This window comes from Pagrus pagrus (assembly GCF_965226575.1).
Source record: "Pagrus pagrus genome assembly, chromosome: 22".
NCBI classification, from domain to species: Eukaryota; Metazoa; Chordata; class Actinopteri; order Spariformes; family Sparidae; genus Pagrus; species Pagrus pagrus.
Genome location: NC_140204.1, coordinates 16398619 through 16418836, shown reverse-complemented (window position 1 = coordinate 16418836; position 20218 = coordinate 16398619). Strand labels below are relative to the sequence as shown.

The following is a 20218-nucleotide window of genomic DNA, read 5'->3' as shown; positions in this document are numbered from 1 at the left end:
GGGATATCTGTTTCCTGTCGTTTCCAGTCAACATGCTAAGCTAAGCTAGCCATGTAACTACACAACCGTGATAGCACAGACATTAGATTGATACTGCCAAAGAAAGTGAATACGCGTATTTCTCAAAATCTATTTTGACAGAACCAGGAAGAGCCCGGGACCAGACTGACAGCTCTAAATAAGCAGACGTCAAAATAAAAATTTAACTCAGGGTCCAATTTAAAAGTCAAACTGGTGCAGAATTGAGTCTTTAAAGCTGACGATAGATTAGAAAACAAACCCGACTATGCAACCCAACAGGAACATACAGCAGATCACTGTCCGTCAGTGGTACTTAGATAGTTATAGCATCGTTACATGTTTTTGGGACGGTCAACTACTCATTTTTTAGTTGTTCAACTCTTTGCTGAGTCTCTGCATTTTTAAACTTCTTCATGTGTGTCTGTTCTTTAATGGCTGGACAGAGCTGCCCCTGAAGCAGCTGCTATTTCTGTAAAAAGTTATGAAAAAACCCACTATTGGCCTTAATGAGTAATTAAGTCTACAGCATTTTGGAGAAGGTGTGACTGAGTAAGAATGCGACACTGCAATAACATGTCAGTGACCAGACTTTTTTTTTTTTCCTACTCTAAATAAAATTTGAACAAAAAAGGAACCAGAAGCGACAGGAGATTTTTGTCTTTTCTTCATCTTTTTGTTGCCAAAATAACCCCACATGAATCATCCTTCTGTGCATACTGTCTGTCAGTTTATTTTTATTTTTTATAAATCAGGAAGATATGATTTGTTATGTAACAGCCTGTACAACGCAACATACAGAAAAACAAAAAAAAGAAAACAATACAAATTAAATTGTACAAAGCAGCACAGGGCCATAAATAACCCATATAATAATAATATTTTTCACATTTTTGAAGTTTTTCCTTTGCCAAACCCCGGAGATCCTCCATCAGTCAGATCACAGCTGCTCTAAGAAGGTGACTGAGCTTCTTTAATTATAGATTTTTGAGTTTGACTCATTAAACTGTGCCTTTTGAAAAATGTCGGGGTCTCGTGTTCTGTAGCAGGTTTATCAAATTGGCAACAGGATTGAGAAAAACAAAAGATACGCTTTGGAAAGCTGTTCACATACAATCAACCATTAGGCTTAGGATGTTTTGGATCAAATAAAACCTTCGTATAAACATTTGACAAATGTAGATCAATGGTGTTAGTCGAAGTAAAATAAAAAGAGCCCTAATTCATGACATTCACATGTAAACACCAGCGCAGGTCGTGGGATACAGGTGACTCGTCCTCCTGCTGACCTTGAAGCTCCTCGTTGGCTCTGCAGGTCCTGGCCAGGTAAACAGTCAGACACGATGGAGGGATGGATCAGAGTGGAGGTGTGAGTGGATCTAAAGTAAACAATGCGGGGAAGTGATGCCGGAAACCACTTCAACCTTTTGGCTTCAGTCAATTTAACCACGTTTAAAGGGGCAGTTCGCACCAAAATCAAAACGACATATTTTTCCACATACCTGAAGAGCTTCTGATACATCTGGATCGTTTTTGCTGTGAGTTGCTGAGTTTTGGAGATTTTTGCCTTCCCTAGATTTAACTGGAGCTAGATGGCACTCGGCTTGCGGTGCTCAAAGCGCCAAAAAACAACAAGAAAATTACTCGAAGACAAAAGAGCTTATTGCAGTTTCATGTAGGTGGACTAGCTGGAATAACCCGGGCATGATTTCTGGAAACGGATATTATTGATGAGATGTGTTTTTTTGGTACTTTGAGCAACAAGCCGAGTGCAATCATATTTGAGAGGAAGCAAACATCTCCAAAACCCAGCCACTCACACCAAAACAAACAGATGGATGAATAGCATTACAGGTGAGAGGAAAAATCTTTTTTTTTTCTTTTGCAGTGAACTGTCCTTTAAAAAACAACAACAAAAAAAAACCTTTTGCAATAGACTTTCTTGCAGAAATTTTGCTTATACAAGAAAAAAGTCTCCGATAGTTGAATTAATCTTCTCATCTAACTCTTGACAGGAAAGAGAATATTTCCCAAAAAGTCAAACTTTTCCTTTTCCTCCTTTTCCCGTATGAAAACCTACCGAGTCTAGAAGTAAATATCTATATTTTTAAATATCTTATGATGGATCCTCTCGGTCGTAACACACAAGCTGCACAGCTGGAGCATAATTTGCCGTTCATTACCTCGATACGCAATTTCTTAGCTTCCCAAAAGGTGCAGCTGGTTTGTTTTCAGGTCCATATTTCTGTCACACCTTCCAGTTTCCTTCACGAGATAAAGCCTGGATGTGTTTCTCCATGTGACATGACCAGTCGGAAGTGATGCTGGGCCGGAACAGAAATGCAAAAGACGGCTAATGTGGAGACACGGAGAGGACAGCAACATACAGTACATGTGTAAACATTTTTTCTTCCTCCAGTTTTAAAATCCCCCTCCCCCCCTCTAAAGAAGTCACAATCACAAGACACTCTTGGGTTCATTCTCAGATTCAAGTGTCTCTTTTTTTCATTTTTTTTTTTGAAAACATTGTCACTCTTTTTCTTTTTTTTTTTTGACCCACATTTCAGTCTCTTTAGGTGACAGTCCGTTAACGTGCAGGTTGGCAGGGGACAGCTCCTCCCGAAATAAAACGCTGACCGGAGCAGAGATGACTGAGTGTTGAAATAAGTGCCAATAAGTAAAGCGAAAAATAAAAAGCTGTTTGTGTTTGTGGAAGAATGAGAACAAAAATGTGGCAAAAACAACAACTAACTGCAGCGAATGAACTAACGTGTCGATGAGAAGTTAGTTTAAAAATCGCCTACGAGTGTCCGAAACATAAAGTGCAGGCAGTGTCTGTTCTTCTTTGAAACCGCCGTAGCCCCCGGCCGTTAAAAGAGTCCAAGAGCAAACAACCAAAAAGAAACAAAACTAATCAATAATGCTGAATTGTCAACAATCCACAGTAGCTGGATTCCAGAGGAGTCTCTTGCTCAAGGCAGGGGTTGGATTTGGTTGTCAGTTTATTAAAAGTACGAGGAGCGCCGTGCGGTCCCTCCCCCCACTTCCACCCGAATGCCTCCACCCGTCGCTCCCTTCACTCGACCCGGATGAGCAGTCCGTAGAGGAGCGTGCCGCCCTGCTCCTTGGTGATCCACTCGATCTCTGAGTTGCTGAAGCGAGGGTCGAGGGGCTCGCTGTGGCCGAGCGTCTGGGGTCCCACTTTGTAGGAGCCGGGACGCACGCACACCTGGAATCCCACTTGAGCCTGGTGGCAGCGGTGAGAACGGGGGTCCTGAAATCTGCAGGAGGAGAAGAACGATCAGTAAGTGCCCTTTCTCCTCATCTCCTGTTCACTCTTTCCAATAAATGTGTGAATGGTTTTCTCAATCAGGGGGACTTACTGCACTTTAGGGGCAAAGATCTCCATGCCGGAGTAGCGCATAGTGGGGGAGAGCCGCACTCTGGGAACCTCCCTGCCCGGGGCGCTGTTCTCCTCTGGCTCGCTGTAGCCATTAGGGCCCTCTGCCTTCACCGGGGACACTGAGAAGACGGACGACGTCCCTGCAACAACAAAATGACATTTGCAGTTCAGGCCTTTGACTGATGCTCTTACTTTTAGAAGCTATCCATCTCTGGTTTTGTCTGAAAATCAGGTGAAATGTGCCAAGGTAACAGCCATCTTGGTGTTTGTGACATATAATGTGTAAGAAAAAAAGATATAGTTCACTGAGTTGGTTCATAAAACACTAACTGATATTTTACTATGTTTACGATCAAAACATGATTTGTGTCTTGTCACTGACAGGTCTCATCGTGGACACCAGAGGTGGAGGGACTTTCTCTATGAATGTTTCTGAGAGGAAAATAAAAACGTCCCTACTGAAGAACCTTCTCTGACCTCAGTGGCGCAGCGAGTGTGTCTTTGTGAAAAGTGATGTTCCTACCCGGCAGCAGCTGGCTGTGATCCAGCGTGCGTCGCAGGGCTCCTACACTGGTGCCGTGGTACGCGATGTGCCACTTCTTCAGTGCATTAGAAACCTCACAGTGGGACTTGATCCTGCAAAACGATGATACACTCACTTATAGACACACATTTTTGGACCTTACGTTTGTAAGAATAAATTAATTAGCGTCACATATGAGCAAGTACACACTAAAAAGAACTACAACCATGATTTACTTTATGTTTTGAGGACATAAACACACACAGCTGACTATATTTTTCTAACCTTATATAATCTATGATTTTCTGGTCATTACTTCCTGAGGACCATGGTGAAATTAAAGGGCTATACAGTCTTTTTAATAAACTTCCACCCTGGTAATACTGTGGTACCTTTCATAACCACAGACTGATTTGTTCAGTCTGTGAGCGCTCGTTCTCTTACCTGAGGGCGAAGCGACACCACCCGAAGGGCAGGGCGTAGTCCCGGGGCGGTTCTCCTCTCTTGTAATACGCTTCATCACCCCGGAGCTTGTGGCAGGACTCACAGTAGCACAGGTTGTACTTGGCGTCTTCGTTAAAATAGCCATCTTACGGACGGAGGAGAAGACAAACATTAGGACTGTTAAATGATTTCAGATCCGAGTCAGAGATCGCGGCGGGAAGGCAGGAATAAACCTCACCTGGCAACGTGAGCAGGTCCTTGAAGCGTGAACACAGTGCCTGGTACTCACAGGTCTTGTTGGGGTTGACCTCTGGAGGGGGCGTCCAGCACACACTCTCTTTGATTCCTGTAAAAAAAAAAAAAAGTCAGGACGTTAAACACTGATATAAATCTAACTGAGAAGATAAACAAACAGTAACCATCTGCTTCTTACCGTCAACCATGTCTGCCTTCTCCATGTCGCCCTGACACCGGGTCTCACCGCTCTCTCCTCCCACAGCTGGCACGTTGTTTGTTACTATAGTAACCTGCCATAACAACACAACATTTATTAGCATGACTGAGACACTGGTCGTAGTGATTCGAAGCTGAAATGTCAACTCTTTTTTGATAACTGATGGTTTAAGTCATTTATCAAGCAAAAATATCAAACATTTGTTGGTTTCAGGGTCTCAAAAGTGAGATTTATGGCTTTTCTCTGCATTATTTTATTTTTAAATTAAACATTTCTGAGCTTTGGACTATAGGTTAAATAGAACAAGTAATATAAAGATGTTATCGAGGGCTCTACAGACGTACGGTGACCCTAAAAACCTAAGGGAAAACAAACAAACATGATGAAGCTGATCTAAAACAGCTTACCAAGACCCTGACCTTTGACCCCTTGTGGATAGCTGGAGTGAGCGCTGACTCTCCAATATTGTGAAACAGGTTTTTGTTATAGCAAAAGACTCATGACAACCGTGTACAGTAGAATGGGAAAGTACCCTCCCTGACTGTGGTGGAGGATGTATGTGTCTGTACCTGTTCACATTGGCCATAGAGGTCGATGAAGGGGTAGCAAGGCGAAGGAATGTCCTGCGCCGCCACGCCCTGGTCCATGCCATTGACGTAGAGGTGGAGACAACTGTTGGTGTCCACCAGCAGACCCAACACCGTCCCCTCCGGACACGTGTCCAGATTAGGACCATAGTTCTCACATATCTGAGAAAAACAGAGAAAGACGTTTAGACAATGGTGAAAGATGTGAAAATGGAAGAAAGGGGAGCGGGAAGAGAGTGAAACAAAAAGGAGAAGAGATCAATCAAACAGCCGATGGGAACACGCTCAGTTTGTCATGTGAGACAGAAATCAGTTCCAACTCAAACATGAACGACTTTGATTTTGTGTGTTTACCTTTAGGGAGTTGTGGAAGACGGAGTCTCTCTGCAGCAGCCAGGCAGAGCGTTTCAGGCAACACGCTGTGGAGGGGAAGTTGAGCCGGTCGGGGGAGTGGCCTATCACCCCTAACGACAGCGACGACGTCCATGATGGGTTCAGACGGTCGATCTGAAACTGGTGAAAGAGAGGCTGTTAAGAGACTGGAACGGTCACAACCTAAAATTGTTGTATCTGGTCTATATTTCTATTCTTAATAAACGTGCATTGTTCCTTTGTTATTTTTTATTACGCTGGTGAATTTAGTTCAAAAACCAAAAGATTTTTTCCTTTGCCTAATATCATCGTTGTTTTACAACTATTAGCCACATGGAGCACATAAAGAAATGTCACTGTACAGTAAAGTTACCTGGAACAACTGCTGGCGAGCCAGTGGATGGGCGGTGACCAGCAGGCCCTGGTTGTAGCTGGACACTCTGGCTGCCGTCAAGTTCTGATTAGACAGCTGGATATTTTTGCCATGATTCTCCAAGAACGCCATGATGGTGGGAACCAGTGTGCACGGCTCGCTCTCTGCGCTCTGGAGGCGACAAGAGAGAACACAATGAGTTTCTGGCTCTTTAAAGTGTTGGCGCTCTCCTCTCTTTAAGCTCCTCCTCCTACCTCTCTGACGGGGCTGCTGTCCTCCTCTCCTTCGCTGCAGCTGTCTGAGGAGAGCGAGGGCGCCTTGACGCTCTCCATGTCCTCCATCAACGATGAGCTGACGATGGACACCGCTGTTATCCGCCCGTACAGGTCCAGAACTGCATACACATTCTGTGAGGAGACAGAGAGAGGTGATGAATGGCAGCATGGGGCCAAACAGCTGTGTACTGTACGTGTGAGTGAGTGTCTGTACCATTTTTTCCATTTATTTCATGCTTTTGCTGTTTCATGTAGGATTGGTTTCTGATCCTATGTTTACTTGTGCTTTTTTTTGTATATTATAGGACTTTTGTATTTGCTATAATACGTTTTGAGGTGAGATTTCTATTATAAGCTTCTAGGGGTTTTCTGAATCTCACTCTCATCTGTTTCTGTTTTTGGTGCATTTCTGCTGCTTTGTTTTATGTGGAAATAAACAAATAAATACATCTTTTTAAAAATATACCTTTGCTACTGCATTCGCTGCAGGTCCCATGTCTTCACCGTCGATGAAGATGTGCATGGTGTCGTCACTGCACCTCTTCACACCAACACGGTTCCCAACCTGAGACACAATCCGATTCAAGATCGATCAATTAAAAACAATAATGGGACCATCCTTTCCCCTGGCAGCAGAGATTATTTATCTTCATTGAGAGTCAAATACCTACTGATAAAATTCATAAAATCGACCCACAGATTATCATAAATTTCCTTTACTAGCTTTCCTGTGATAAAGTCTTCTGAGACAGAAGAAGAGATTCTGCAGGGTGTAAAAGTCTTTGTTGTGACCTATAACCAGATGAAACTTCAATCTTTAACATTTTGAAGTGATTGTTAATGGAACAGGTAGCCATAAGGAGCTGCCAGAATCAGACTGAGGTGATTTTCCTCACAGAGGGTGGAGGGGAGGTGCAGCTTACCGTCAGCCGGTCCAGTGAGCAGCAGTAGTTCTGGCGCTGCAGTACGCCGTTGCGACGGACCTCGGAGCCGCAGAGCAGCCAGGTGACCTTGGTGCGGAGCTGCGGGAGGGAGGGGGAGAGACCAGACAGCGGGCAGGACGGCAGCTCGGGGGGTGCCAGCGTGGTCAGACCGATGTGCAGCGAACCACACCACTGCTCATCCACTTCATCAATCCTCACCTGCAGAGGGCAGAGGCAGAGGGATCAGGAAGGAGAGAAAACAAGTAGCAGCTGGAGGAGGGAGACGTAAACCATGCCATTTTTATTGAAGAAGAACATTTAAGAGGTTAATGTGCATATTATTTAAAAAACTGCAGAGGTAGCATTTCCTCAAGCCCACATTTACCTCAAACAACTCATCTGCTTTGAGTTCCTTCGCACTGAACACGATGCCGTGAGCATAACCTCCGACTCTGACAGCCTGGCAGCCCTCACCGAGCAGCACCACGTTCTTACCGTGTTTACTGTGGAGGCGATGGGCAACGCCTGCTACTACACACACACACACACAAAAGAAGAAGAAAGATGGAGATGAGGTTTTGGGGACAATTGTTTTGAGATACTTTTCGTCTTTACCCCTTATTTTTCTGCTCTTTACGTTTACTTTTGAGCAAATTAATCAAAAAAACACATTTATACCAAAGCATTTTTAATCATCTTTCCCTTTAGAAATTCCATATAACTGCTTTTAAACAGGATTTTAAACATTTAAACTTAATCTTATGTTGGTTAAAACTATGGAGAAACACTTGCGTAGGGACTCTGATGTGTACCTGGTGAGTGGATGGGGAAGCTCTTCTCAGTGATGTTGCTGGTACAGAGGCTGTTGTCCAGTGGGCCTGACGAGCTGGTGATGGATACCTGAACACACTGACCGTACAGATCGATCACAGCATACACCTCTGAGAGAGAAAGAGAGATGGATGAGGCATGGGGTCATCAAATGAAACAGACACCTTACTGAAGCCAGTGGTGTTTCTGAGTCCTGATTCCACATTTCTGACATCTTTACCTGGTGGCAGACCGGAGCAGGCGACGCCTTGGTCCACGCCGTTGATGTAATAGTGGAGGTCACCAATGGCCGAGCGCATCATGCCAATCCGTGAGCCCGTGGTCAGGGAGTCCAGGTCACAACCGTAGTTGTTGCGCATCGTGTTGCCATCCTGCATGATGGCCGTTCCACTGCGGGAAAAGAAGGAAGGGAAAAAAATAGGTTTTTGAGTATCACGAGAACAATTTTGAAAACAAATGTAAATCAAAGGTTAATGTGAGAGTTGCCCCATGACCAAAACTTTAAATAAAACGCACTAAAATTGATATACAGGTCTGCAAAGGAAAACACTAAACAAAACAACTAATCCTAACTTTCTCCAACTTATATGTTTTAAGGTTTTGTATTAAATTTATTTTTGATGTAGTTTGAAAACGCTTACAACTATTACATCTAAAAAAAAAATGACTTAAAAAGAGGAACATTTATGATTCTAACAGGGGTTTTGAGTGTCCTCATTTTAGAGGTGAAAGGTGAAAAAATAAACCAGTTACAAGCACGAACAGAGTATAAAATATCAGCTACATGCGTGTTTTAAGAACTAAATATATCCAAATATGTTGAGATACATCTTCATATTGGCACAGCTCCATTCTACCTGAGCATCCAGGTGTCATAGTCGATGTCCGTCATCGTGTTGGGAAACTCGAGCTCGTCCGGCCTGATGGCCGTCACTCCTGGACACACAGGAAAAACTATTTAAATATAATGTGTAAAAATGCTGTAATAGAGATAAATATAACGCAGCACAGAAACACAAGCAGCTGCAGTCCAAGTGGAAAGCTCACCTGCTTCTATTGAACCCGACCAGCGGTCCACCATCTTCTGAATAATGATTTCAAACAGCTCTCCATCTCGAAGGCACCTACGAGGAGGTGACAAACAGCTCCATGACAACACAGTCTCAGAATGCTGATTCACTAAATGTTATATATGGTAGATTATTGATTCATAACATTGTCAACGCCACAAGCTACAATCCCTTTTCTTCTGCTAGTTTATTCACCTTTAAACATGACAAACTACTCATTATGTGTTTGGATCTTTATCTACTTGACCACATTACTAATAATAATGACTGCTGCTGATACTTGTGGTTGGCTGTAACAGAAACATGCCTTGAATGTACTCTGATTACTCTGAGTTTAGTGCTTTAATATAGATTTAATGAACAGGAAACTGAAACAGTATTTTTACCTTCTGTAGTAGTATTTGGAGTTTAGACTGAGGCACAGATGGAAGAACTGATTTCTGGTTGTTTATCACAGACGGTCATTGTAAAACCTAAGATTTGCACCTTCTGTTCTGCTTTAGTGTATACAAAACATAAATATGGTGTGATGTGTTGCTTGCAATGTGCTAACTGTTTGGAACAAGCTTTTTTAACAATAAAAGATATGAACCAAGTTCTTTGAAGTTTGTTTCATTACCTGTTGGAAATGACAATAGCGTCGTTGAACTCGCTGCGGCAGTTCTGACGCAGGGCTGTGCGCCCTCCGTTGGTGATGACGGCGTTGGTGCCGTGTAGGTGGTGGAAACGCAGGTCGTTGGTCGTGCTGGCCCCGCCAACTGAGCAGGGGCTCCCAGGAGACATGGCTGTGGGGCCCTCTGAGCTGTCCTCTGGGAGAGGGGGGAGGTCCACTGATGAAAGGACAGGCAGAAGAGGATACATAGTTAGAAGTTATTTTAGTATCCTTACAACACGAAATGTAGCCCTGTTTCTCTTCCTCCCTCTCTTACCCATGTCGTCCATGATGGTGGCCTGAGCAGCCTGTCCATAGAGGTCGACCACAGCGTAGACACTAGGAGGGACGTTCCACGCTGCCGGACCCTGAGCCACACCGTTTACAAAGAAGTGGAGGCTGCCGTCTTCTTTCCGAACAACACCTACTGTGTCACCTGCCTGCAAGACAAGATGAAGGGTTTTTATCAGAAAACCTGCCAAGGAAACGGTCAGAAGCATTATGGGACAATGAATAAGCAGAAAGGCTGACTGTGAGCTGAGGAATCAAGAAAACGTCACTCACCTTGAGCCGGTCGAGATTGTGTCCGTACTCGTCCAGGATTGTTGTTCCGTTGTGCATTACGCCATTCCCCGTCATCATCCACGTCCCTGTAAAATACAATATAAATATATATATATATAGCACTCATAACACCTCTACATCATTCAAGGTTCATCAGGTATCTCAGGTATTTTTGTATTATACCTGAGCGCAGGTTGGTCATGGTGGAGGGCAGCTGCAGGTATGCAGGATTGTGCGTTGTGACGCCGATTTCGATGGAGCCCGCCCATTTGTCCACCATTTTGTCGATGCGAACCTGAAACACCTCATTTGAGCGCAACGGCCGGCTGCTCAGGACCACGCCGTGGTTGAAGTCATCAGTCGCACTGTGAAAACAGTGTTTTTAACTTCAATCACTTTTTATTGTTAAATGTGCATTAAGACAATTTCTACACATCCTTCACTGCAAACTTTGGCATTTTTTCACAATAAAACGTCAACACATAGAATTGTTTAACTTAATCAGACAGTGTTTAAGCTTTTTAAGGCTGGAATTGAACCATTAGGATTTGTCAAGCAAACTAAAACAAGTCAAACTCAAACATGCCAAGAGTAATCAACTCAGGGGCAACATGGGAGTTGGACTCACTGTGGCCGCAGCGCCGTCCTGCCGTCACTGATGATGGCGGCCTTCTGGCCACAGTTGGCGTGGAAGAGCAGCCGGTCAGGCCCCTCTGCGTCTGGAGTGAGGGAGAGAGATGGCCTGGGCCGGCCGACATCCGGCGATAGAGCCCTCATGATTGCGTTGTTGCGTCTGAGGCGGTCACTGTGGTTGTGGTTGTGGACTATGGTGACTTTTACGGCCATGCCGTAGAGGTCAACCACTCCATAGACCACACCGGGGGTCTGGGCTGCCGCAACACCTGGGGAAAGACACCATGTGGTTGGAAGTGAAAACCGAGGTACTTTAATATTCCCAGTTACAGTATTTCTTGTGTTTGGAAGTAGACAGCAGCTTCAGCAAGGACATTAAAATGTGACTAAAGATGTATTAACAGTCTCTGTTTATGGTTAATAATTAATTTTTGCTACTATCCAATACAGCAGATAGCTTATTATTTAAAGTATCATGGGATCAAAGGTTAACAAAAGAAAACAAAAGTCAAAAGTCTCTGATTCCAGCTTCTTAAATGTAAATAATCTTTACTCCTCTATGACAGTAAACTAAATACCTTCCGGTTGTGGACAAAATAAGACATTTAAAGACGTCATCTTGGTGTTTGGGAAACACTGAATTTTACAGGCATTACCATCATATTACTGAGCTTCCCTTCCCCTCATGACGTTTCTCACCTTGGTCGATTCCATTGATGTAGAAATGGAGCGCCCCGCTGGCTTTGCGCATCAACCCTATGTGATCTCCCTCCTAACCGTGGATGAGAGAAGTTGATCGAGTTCATAAAAACAGACACATGCACAGAAGGTGGCAGAGTGAAATGTGTGTGTGTGTGTGTGTCACCACAAACCTGAAGTTCATCGAGGCTGAATTCACAGTATTCCCTACGGGTTCCTTTCCCGTTGGTCAGTATCCCACAGCCACTCATCATGATTGTACCTGATGGAAACATCCAGAACGATGTCATTAACACTGAACAACTCTTGTTTTGTCCAGTACAGTTTCTAATCTTTGTGTGAGTGTGTGCGTTTGTGTTACCTGAGCGCAGATTGGTCATAGTTGCAGGATAGTCCAGGTTGTTTGGATTGTGTGTGGTGACGCCGATCTCTATTGAGCCTGACCACTTGTCCACTAGCTTATCAATACGGATCTGAAAGTATGAAACAGAAATATATTTTAAACTTTACTGATACTAACAATATTTCTTGGATTATTGCTCAACTAAAATGAAGAGATCTTTCTCTGTTCTGCTTCAAGTGATGAAAACCACCAGACCTCCAGGCATGAAGAGCACTAATTTTGGATTCTTCGTCTTTGCCTGCTTGACCCTTTCATTGACATCTTACTAGTAACACCCCTCAAATATTTATTCTTTGCAATTATCTTCTAAAAGTTCGTAAATGGCTGTTAAACTTTTAGTTAATGGAGTGACATTTATTATAGCGAGTTAAATATTTAAGCTATCAAGCGAAAGTGCAGAATACTTTCTGGTTCAACCTTTTTTTTGTGTGTTTAAATCTTTAGAAATCGAACATCTTTGGTGTTGATGTTTAAGTCGAAGATGTCCCCTTAGGCTCTTGGAACTCTAGATGGGTATTTCCTCGAGTATAGTCAATAAAAATTAATTAATAATAATTTAATAAATTTTTTAGAAGCACATTATTTGCTGCTCTACTTCTGAGTGATCTCAACTATATTATTAATGAGGTACCCTGGGATTTCTTTTGTTTCAGTACCACCCAGCTTGTTCTTGTGTTGTTCTGATCCCGATACCAGTATCAAAGATTCTTCTTCTTCTGATACTGGCTAAAATGCTGGACTGTGAATCGTTGATTAGAGTGCGACCGATATATCGTTTTTAATCGACTGACTATGGCCTATCACAGATTTATGGAATCGGTGTATATTTTGCCCCGATATGAAAACTTTTGGGGGGTATCATGATGCAGAAAAAGATGCTTAGGATAAATCATAGTTATAAAATGCCAGTGACGTTTACTGTTTCAGTGCACTGATATCATGTTGGTTGGACAAAAGAAGCAATCTGAAGGCATCACTTTGGGCTCTAAGAAATCGTTTTTCAAATGTTTTTGTCATTTTCTACACTTCACAATTAATCGTGAAAATAATCATCAAATGATTCAGTAATAAAAATAATTGTTGGTAGCAGTCCTAGTCCAAAGTGTGGTCACTGCAAAAACTGTGGTTGTATTGGCTGATTTATTGATGTTGAAATGTTTTTAGCTTCCTAATATCGATATCGGAGAGGAAAACATGGTATCCGTATGTCTCTAGCTAGTTAGCTGTTGCTCCATTATTCAACAAACATCCCAGCACTGACTTGTGTGATTGTACCTCAAACATCTCGTTATGTCGGAGCGGCCGGTTGGTCATCACCACGCCATTGTTGAACTCATCCAGCGGTCTCCTTCGCTCCGCCGTCTTGTTGTTGTTGCTCAGTTTGATCAGTGTGCCGCATTTCTCGTGGAAGAGCAGTGCGTCGTTGGTGGTCATCCCCCCTGTCACAACCCCCTGTCCGACTCCTCCGTTCCCAGCGGGGGTGTTAATATTTCCACCTTCTCCAGCACTACCCGTTCCTCCTCCTCCACCTCCTGTTGTCCCTGTTCCACTGTCACTACTGACAGTACTTCCTCCAGTGCTGCTGCTCCCCCTGTCATTTCTGGAAGAAGAGTCAGTTCCTGTATTTCCTCCCCCGCCACTGCCACCACTGCCGCCGCCTCCTCCTGCTCCACCTCCACCTCCACCATCTTCCCCTCCGCCCTCATCCTCAGAGCGATAAAAAGATACTATTGCGTTGTTGAACACATCAAAGAGCTGGTGCTCTGTGAGAACTGAAGAGAGGGAGAAAGATGTCAATACTCGTCATGTTGCACGATGTCCATCAACTGATCTGAGGGGGATTTTCTTACCTGTGTCAGGCTCCAGGTTGTTGGGGAACTTGTCTGGTCTGCTGTGACTGCAGCTAAGCTCAGGCACTGATAGGGGGAAGAGTGACAGATACAACAGGTGAGGACAACAAATCCCAGAATACAGCTTGGCATAAACAGGGTTCCCACACCTTGCTAAACTTTACATTCAAGGACTTAAATGCCCAATTCCCTCAAATTCAAGGACCCCACATGGCATAGATTGAGACAGTGATCAAGGCTAATTACAGTGATTCCTCACCTTCATCTCCATTCATCATTCCATTCATTGCTGCCACATTCATCAGTGCCGTGATCCCCGCATCCTCCCGATCCCTGCACACCACCACCACCTCTTCCTCCTCCTCTTCCTCCTCCTCCTCCTCCTCCTCTTCCTCCTGCTCTATTGTCTCTTTTTCCGCGGAGGGCGGCGGCGGCTCACAACTCACCACAGTCACTTGAGTGCACTTGCCGTACAGGTCCACCACCGCCCAGAGCTTAGGCGGCAAGCCGCTTGCGGCCGCACCGCAGTCCTGCCCGTTGACCCAGAGGTGGAGCTCCCCGCGGGAGCTGCGCTGAATCCCCACCCGGTCACCCTCCGCCAGCTGGTCGAGGTCGCGGCCGTATTCCTCAAGAACGGAGCGGCCGTCGCGTAGCACCGAGCAGCCCGACACGATCCAGGAGCCGCCTTTAAGGCCTGTGGCGCTGCTGGGGAAGTCAAGCCCAGCAGGGTCCAGTGCCGTCACGCCAATCTCAATGGAACCGCTCCACGAGTTCACCTGAGAGGAGACAGGAAAGATTTAATGAATCTTTACATTACCAACTGTTGAAACACAAACAATGACACATCATGGCCTTCACAAGCCACCAGAGCTGATATTATGTCCTGCATTTCCAAAACAGTCAAAATGAATCTTTACAAAGACGATATGAAATTTAGAGACACTGGCAGCTACAATAACAGATTCAGAGAGAAAAAGTAGTGACAAAACAGTTAACAGTCAGCAGCTGTTACTCTGTGACAAAGTGAGGAAGCATCCAAGCGGTGATGTTGAAAGAGCGAAGCACTGTGCTAAAAACTGCAGGCAGAGATCTATGGAAAACAAAGTGTGCCTTGTTGTATGATCCGTCTTGTTATTTTTAGTCGTACTGTCAGTGAAGAACGTAGCTCAGGGAGGGCTCCTTTGAAAATAAAACGGGACAGTGTGAACACACAGTGACACGAAGGAAACAAAATGAAGTTACGTGATAGTGACAATGTTTGCATGTCAGTATTAACTTGAAATTCAGTGTAAGGACACATTTATTGACACTATTACATACACTACTGTAGCACCAGGATTCAACTTCCAAGAGGAGATGTTAAAAACATATTGATGCACAAAGGTAGTTGAGTGCACATCCCGTGCTATATTTAGACCAGCTGCAGGAGAGCAGATTAGAGAAAAAAATTAGAGAGTACTACGTCTCGCTGACATCATGGTCAACTAATTCAACAAAAGATACACCTGGGGCCATTTTCCAACGGTTGAAACGCTTCCCCAATTTTGGTCCAATAAAGTTTTAGAAGCTTTTATCCATCTCCATTTTAACATTTCCTCCTTTTTTAATCTGATACTGGACTAAAAGCGAATTATAAATCCTCAGCTGCTTGATGCTCGTACCTCCTTTATAATGCTGTCTTCTTTCCAGAAACAACAAACAAGCACTCTCATGGAAACACAGATGTCTATGTGGTCCAGCTAGGACAATTAAACCTGCACACACACACACACACAACAATATTTAAGCAGCCAAGCCTCACCTTCATGATCACGCCCTCCACAAAACATTCAAAACATGAAACACAAATGTTTCACTGCAAAACTGCCTTTGTCTTTGCATGACATTGGACTCGTATCGTGTAACACGCAGCCCAAGATATCCATTTCTTCCCAGACACACGGAACTCAACATAAGCTCACAATAATGTGATACTTTATTGATCTCCGGGGGTGAATTCTATTTTTCCACGGGTTGTGCCTCCATGATGTGGATGACAGAGTGCAGCGTCAGCTACAGAGCGGAGTCGGTGCAGCTGGTGGAGATTCAGAGCCCTGCTTAGACACACTTCAGCCCAGCAGATGCTTGCAGACACACAGGGGCACGAACCTGCATCATCCCGCGGAGGAGTGATCTCCTGGCTTGCTGCACTCCACCTGCTGCCCCCCGGAGAACGACATACAAGAAAAAGCTGTGCAGTTTGCTCCTCGAGAAAGGAGAATCGAGTCAAAAGTACCCCGTCACTTTAAAATCAAGCTCTCTCTTCTTTCCCCTTTCTCTCCCATGGTACTCCACAGGACTCTGGTTTAAATTGGCAGAAATCCACCCTGATGAAGTGACCTTGAGCATAACATTGAAGTCTTCCCAGCTCCCGGGATGTTTCTCTGCAGCTCACCTCCGTGCCAAAGAGAAAACAAAAGATAAAATCCTCCGAGATCAATACCATTTAAAAAATCCTGTCCCGTTTGCCTCCTCTCCTTCGTCTGCTCCGGTGGTGTCCTCCTCAGCTGTGTGGCAGGTGCTACCGTATGTAAGGCAGTGTGCTACGAAAGCCCGGGTATCTGGGTTAACAGATTTAGAAGTAACTCAGCCTGACCGGGTCGCTGTGTGGAGGAGACAGACATCTCCTTCCCTTACTCATTCACTTATGTAACAGCCAGCCTGTGGGTGTATGCCTTCCAGTCTCTCCCTCTCTCTCTCTCTCCCGCTCTCTCTCTGTTCAAAAGAGCAATAACTACAGGATACAACCATACATGCCAAAGAGGAGCCCTAGACAGCTTTTGAAAAGAATAAAAAATTAATTGCAGCAAAGGTAAGGACTGGGAAGCACTGCTAGAGAGGGGAAAGGTGACCTATATCATAAAAAACAACATTTAAGCAAGGTTTTACTACCATTTAAAACACTGACAGCATGACTTTGACAAAAAATTGTCCAGAGCAATAACATATTGATGACATTATACGCCTAATATTGGCTTAAGTGCTGCAACTGAATGTCAATTGGTTCCCTATAAATCAACTTATAGTTTGGTCTATAAAATAGTAAAAAAAAATGTTTATTCCAATTTCTCCTGCAACACCCTCAAACAGCTTGTTTTCTCCAAATTCAAGCCCCGAACACAAAGACAGAGCTGCAGGATCTAGTGAAAAGATCATATTGTGATTATTTTGACACATGTTGTAATTGTGATATGATTCATGAGTAGTAGGGATGATCATTTTAGCATTGTAATTTTCATTTTCACTGAACATCATCTCTGCAGCTCTACAGTACTTCAATACAATGCTGTTTTGTCACGTTCTAATTTTCTTTAAAAAATGGCAGCTTCTTTAACTTGGATATTGCTCTTGGCCATATTGCAATTTCAACAATCAACCAGACAAACAGAGATATTCAATTTACAATCATATAAGAAAGACAGGCAGCAAATCCTCATAATTGAAAAGCTGGAGTGACAGAATGTTTGACATTTATGCTTAAAGACTGACTAAATATGATTAATGTGCTTTCAAAAATGTTTCCGATAATATTTCTTTTGATTAACCAATCGATTTAATCCTGTTTCAGCTCTAATTGGCTTTCACTAACAGCATGCTGACAAATGCAACAGTAAAAGGCATCTCCGACCTAAAATCAACATCTTCAACTAACACACACTCAACCACAGCTTTAACTACAAACCCCAAACCACTGACACAACCCACTCTGGTGACTGTCCGTCCAATAAATCACTTCATTTGCTCGTTCTCTTGCACACATTTCCCAACATCCACTGTAGCTTAGTGGACGACAACAGATGAGGATGGGCAGACATGCCAATCTGTGATGGAAAAGTATTGATTTTCAGACAGGCAATGCATGTCATGACAGAGCATGAGGCTGTTTATGAGAGCTCTTATCAGGCTGAGAGCGCCATAAGGGACGGGTAATCATTTACATACAGTAGGTGCTATTAAACTGCATGTTTAGCTCTACTGGCTCACATGCAGCTGTGTCTCATCATGGTAGGTCTTCTGTATAGTAAGCACCTTGGCCGGACACACTGTCATTTAGAGCGTGCGTGTTTGGCCCAGTTGGCACTGGCAGAGTCTCCAGAGCTGCCATGTTGTGACAAACCCGGTAGGGTTGTAGATTGCAGAGGCAGAGGCCATTACAACAGACCAGCACTCCTACGCTGATAACAGCCAAAATGTAAACACTGTGCACCGGCATTGATATGATATGAGGTAGGCTTGACTCCCGAGAGCATGCAGCACATAGATAAGCACATTTTAAAGCTGCAAATTCAAGGAAATGGAGGATATATACATGGAACAGCAGAGTTGAGCCGAAAATACATAGGGGAATATGTTTAGCACAGAATATTAGGTTATGAGATCCTAAGGGACAGCCATTGATTGATACTGTATCTTGGTTGATAACAGAACAAGAAGTGTTACGAGTGAACATTGAACGACCTACATCTTGGTCAGATTTTACCGGTTGACGGCTGAAAACTAATAAATACAATTTGGTGTAGAAAGAAACTTCTAAAATGATGTATGTACGTTGTGAAGTGTACAGTTGTGTTGGAAAATCTGACATTTTTACTAAGAAATAAGAGGAAAATCTTGCACAGAAAATGGGAAAATATTAATAAATGCAAACAGAAAGTCTCCCTAAACAACAAGGATGGTATCAAAAATGGATCTGGATTAATCAAACAATAATGAACATAAAGACAGTAGAGGAAGAAATGTGTCCACTTGGTTCCCTGTACTTTGTTTATTTCTATTTTGTAAAAGATCTTAAAAGAAGTAACACAAATAATAATCAAACCGAATGTCTCAGCAATGACACTGGAAGAGTGAAGGTTTGCAGATAGTGATTAATGAGTTATAGCTGTTAGTGGTCAGACTCTTCATGCATCACACTAGCAGTGATCGTCAGGTCTGAGTGCTCTGTGTTTGCATCTAGTGTGTGCAAAGTGGAGGGGACTCTAGAAGAGCTCCTTTAACTCTGAACATTATAGTAACATAAAGCTTTACTCATATCTGCGCATAGTGTCTCTTTAGGTTGACACATAGCCTCTAATAGCCCAGCCTGGTGTGAGCACTGCAGTATTCTTAGCCATGGGGACAGAGCAGCAGAGGCTGACAGGCAGCTATGACTGTCACCGACTCCCTCACAACAAATCTAAACAGAGCGACGTTAACCAGCTTAGTGGAGCTCCTGTAGCGCGAAAAACAACACCAAGTCCTTGTCAGCCCCCCGAAAAGCACCTTCCAGAAAAGCTAGCCCCGGCTAGCCTGAGCTCACACCACTTGCTAACTGCTAGCGGCTCATTAGCATGGCTAACTGACTGTACCATGGCAGCACAAGCAGGTTATCGTTAGCTTAGTAACGAGTTATCTACACAGAGGAATGTGTTTCATTAGTCCACCTGTCGCTGATAAATCTCTGACAGTGTCTGTAATCCGGCCCTGAAGGATTGCATAAACCGAGGTCGCTGTCACGCAGTGTGAACCGCCCTGGGAAGCAGAAGCCCCTCACTGCGGACAGAGACAGACCACCGGCCCGTCCCAGCAGCGCTGCTCCCGCATTCCTGCTGCTCTCACCCCCGCTGGAGAAGCAGCAGCGGCGGGCCTGTTGTTGTTTACCTTCTTGTCAATGCGGACGGTGAAGACATCCCGGTCCCTCAGCGGCTCCTTACTGAGCACCAGTCCATGGTTAAACTCCTGGACTGGCTGGTTACGCCGGGCGGTTCGGTTCGAGTTGGACAGGCCGATCAGCTTTCCGCTCCGCGGATGCAGCTCCGCCGCCATCTTCAGTGGGCGGCCAGTATTCACGACACTCGGGCTTTGCGACAGTAACGTTATGACAGACGGCAGATTTCTGCAACGATTGAACCGCACCGCACCCATTTCTGTAATATATGATGATAACTATTTATGTAATTGAAACCCTGACACTTGTTTTTGATTCATATAATTGTTTGAATATTATTTAAGCGCTACGTTTAACTACAATATTTAAGTTGCATAGAATTCAAAGCCTTCATATTTTATTTTAGATCTATTTCTGGCTTAAATCGTGTGTTCTGGTTTTAATCTGTGTTTTTAATG

At 44.0% G+C, this 20218-nt stretch overlaps 1 protein-coding gene across 1 annotated transcript; it reads right to left on the bottom strand.

Moving 5' to 3' along the window:
- Positions 1 to 726: 726 nt before the first annotated feature.
- On the bottom strand, positions 727 to 19936 carry neurl4 (neuralized E3 ubiquitin protein ligase 4). The gene is made up of 29 exons (XM_084345058.1): positions 19754 to 19936; positions 14334 to 14850; positions 14075 to 14140; positions 13500 to 13996; positions 12183 to 12294; positions 11995 to 12083; positions 11822 to 11894; positions 11118 to 11391; positions 10673 to 10854; positions 10490 to 10575; positions 10203 to 10365; positions 9893 to 10103; positions 9251 to 9327; positions 9061 to 9139; positions 8424 to 8593; positions 8185 to 8313; positions 7758 to 7903; positions 7373 to 7591; positions 6916 to 7014; positions 6429 to 6581; positions 6175 to 6345; positions 5784 to 5942; positions 5412 to 5591; positions 4822 to 4915; positions 4627 to 4734; positions 4389 to 4533; positions 3945 to 4057; positions 3402 to 3561; positions 727 to 3299 (listed from the first exon to the last, which is right to left on the bottom strand). Exons 1-29 carry the CDS (start codon positions 19916 to 19918, stop codon positions 3095 to 3097), a joined length of 4842 nt encoding a protein of 1613 aa, XP_084201184.1. The 5' UTR covers positions 19919 to 19936; the 3' UTR covers positions 727 to 3094.
- Positions 19937 to 20218: the final 282 nt, after the last annotated feature.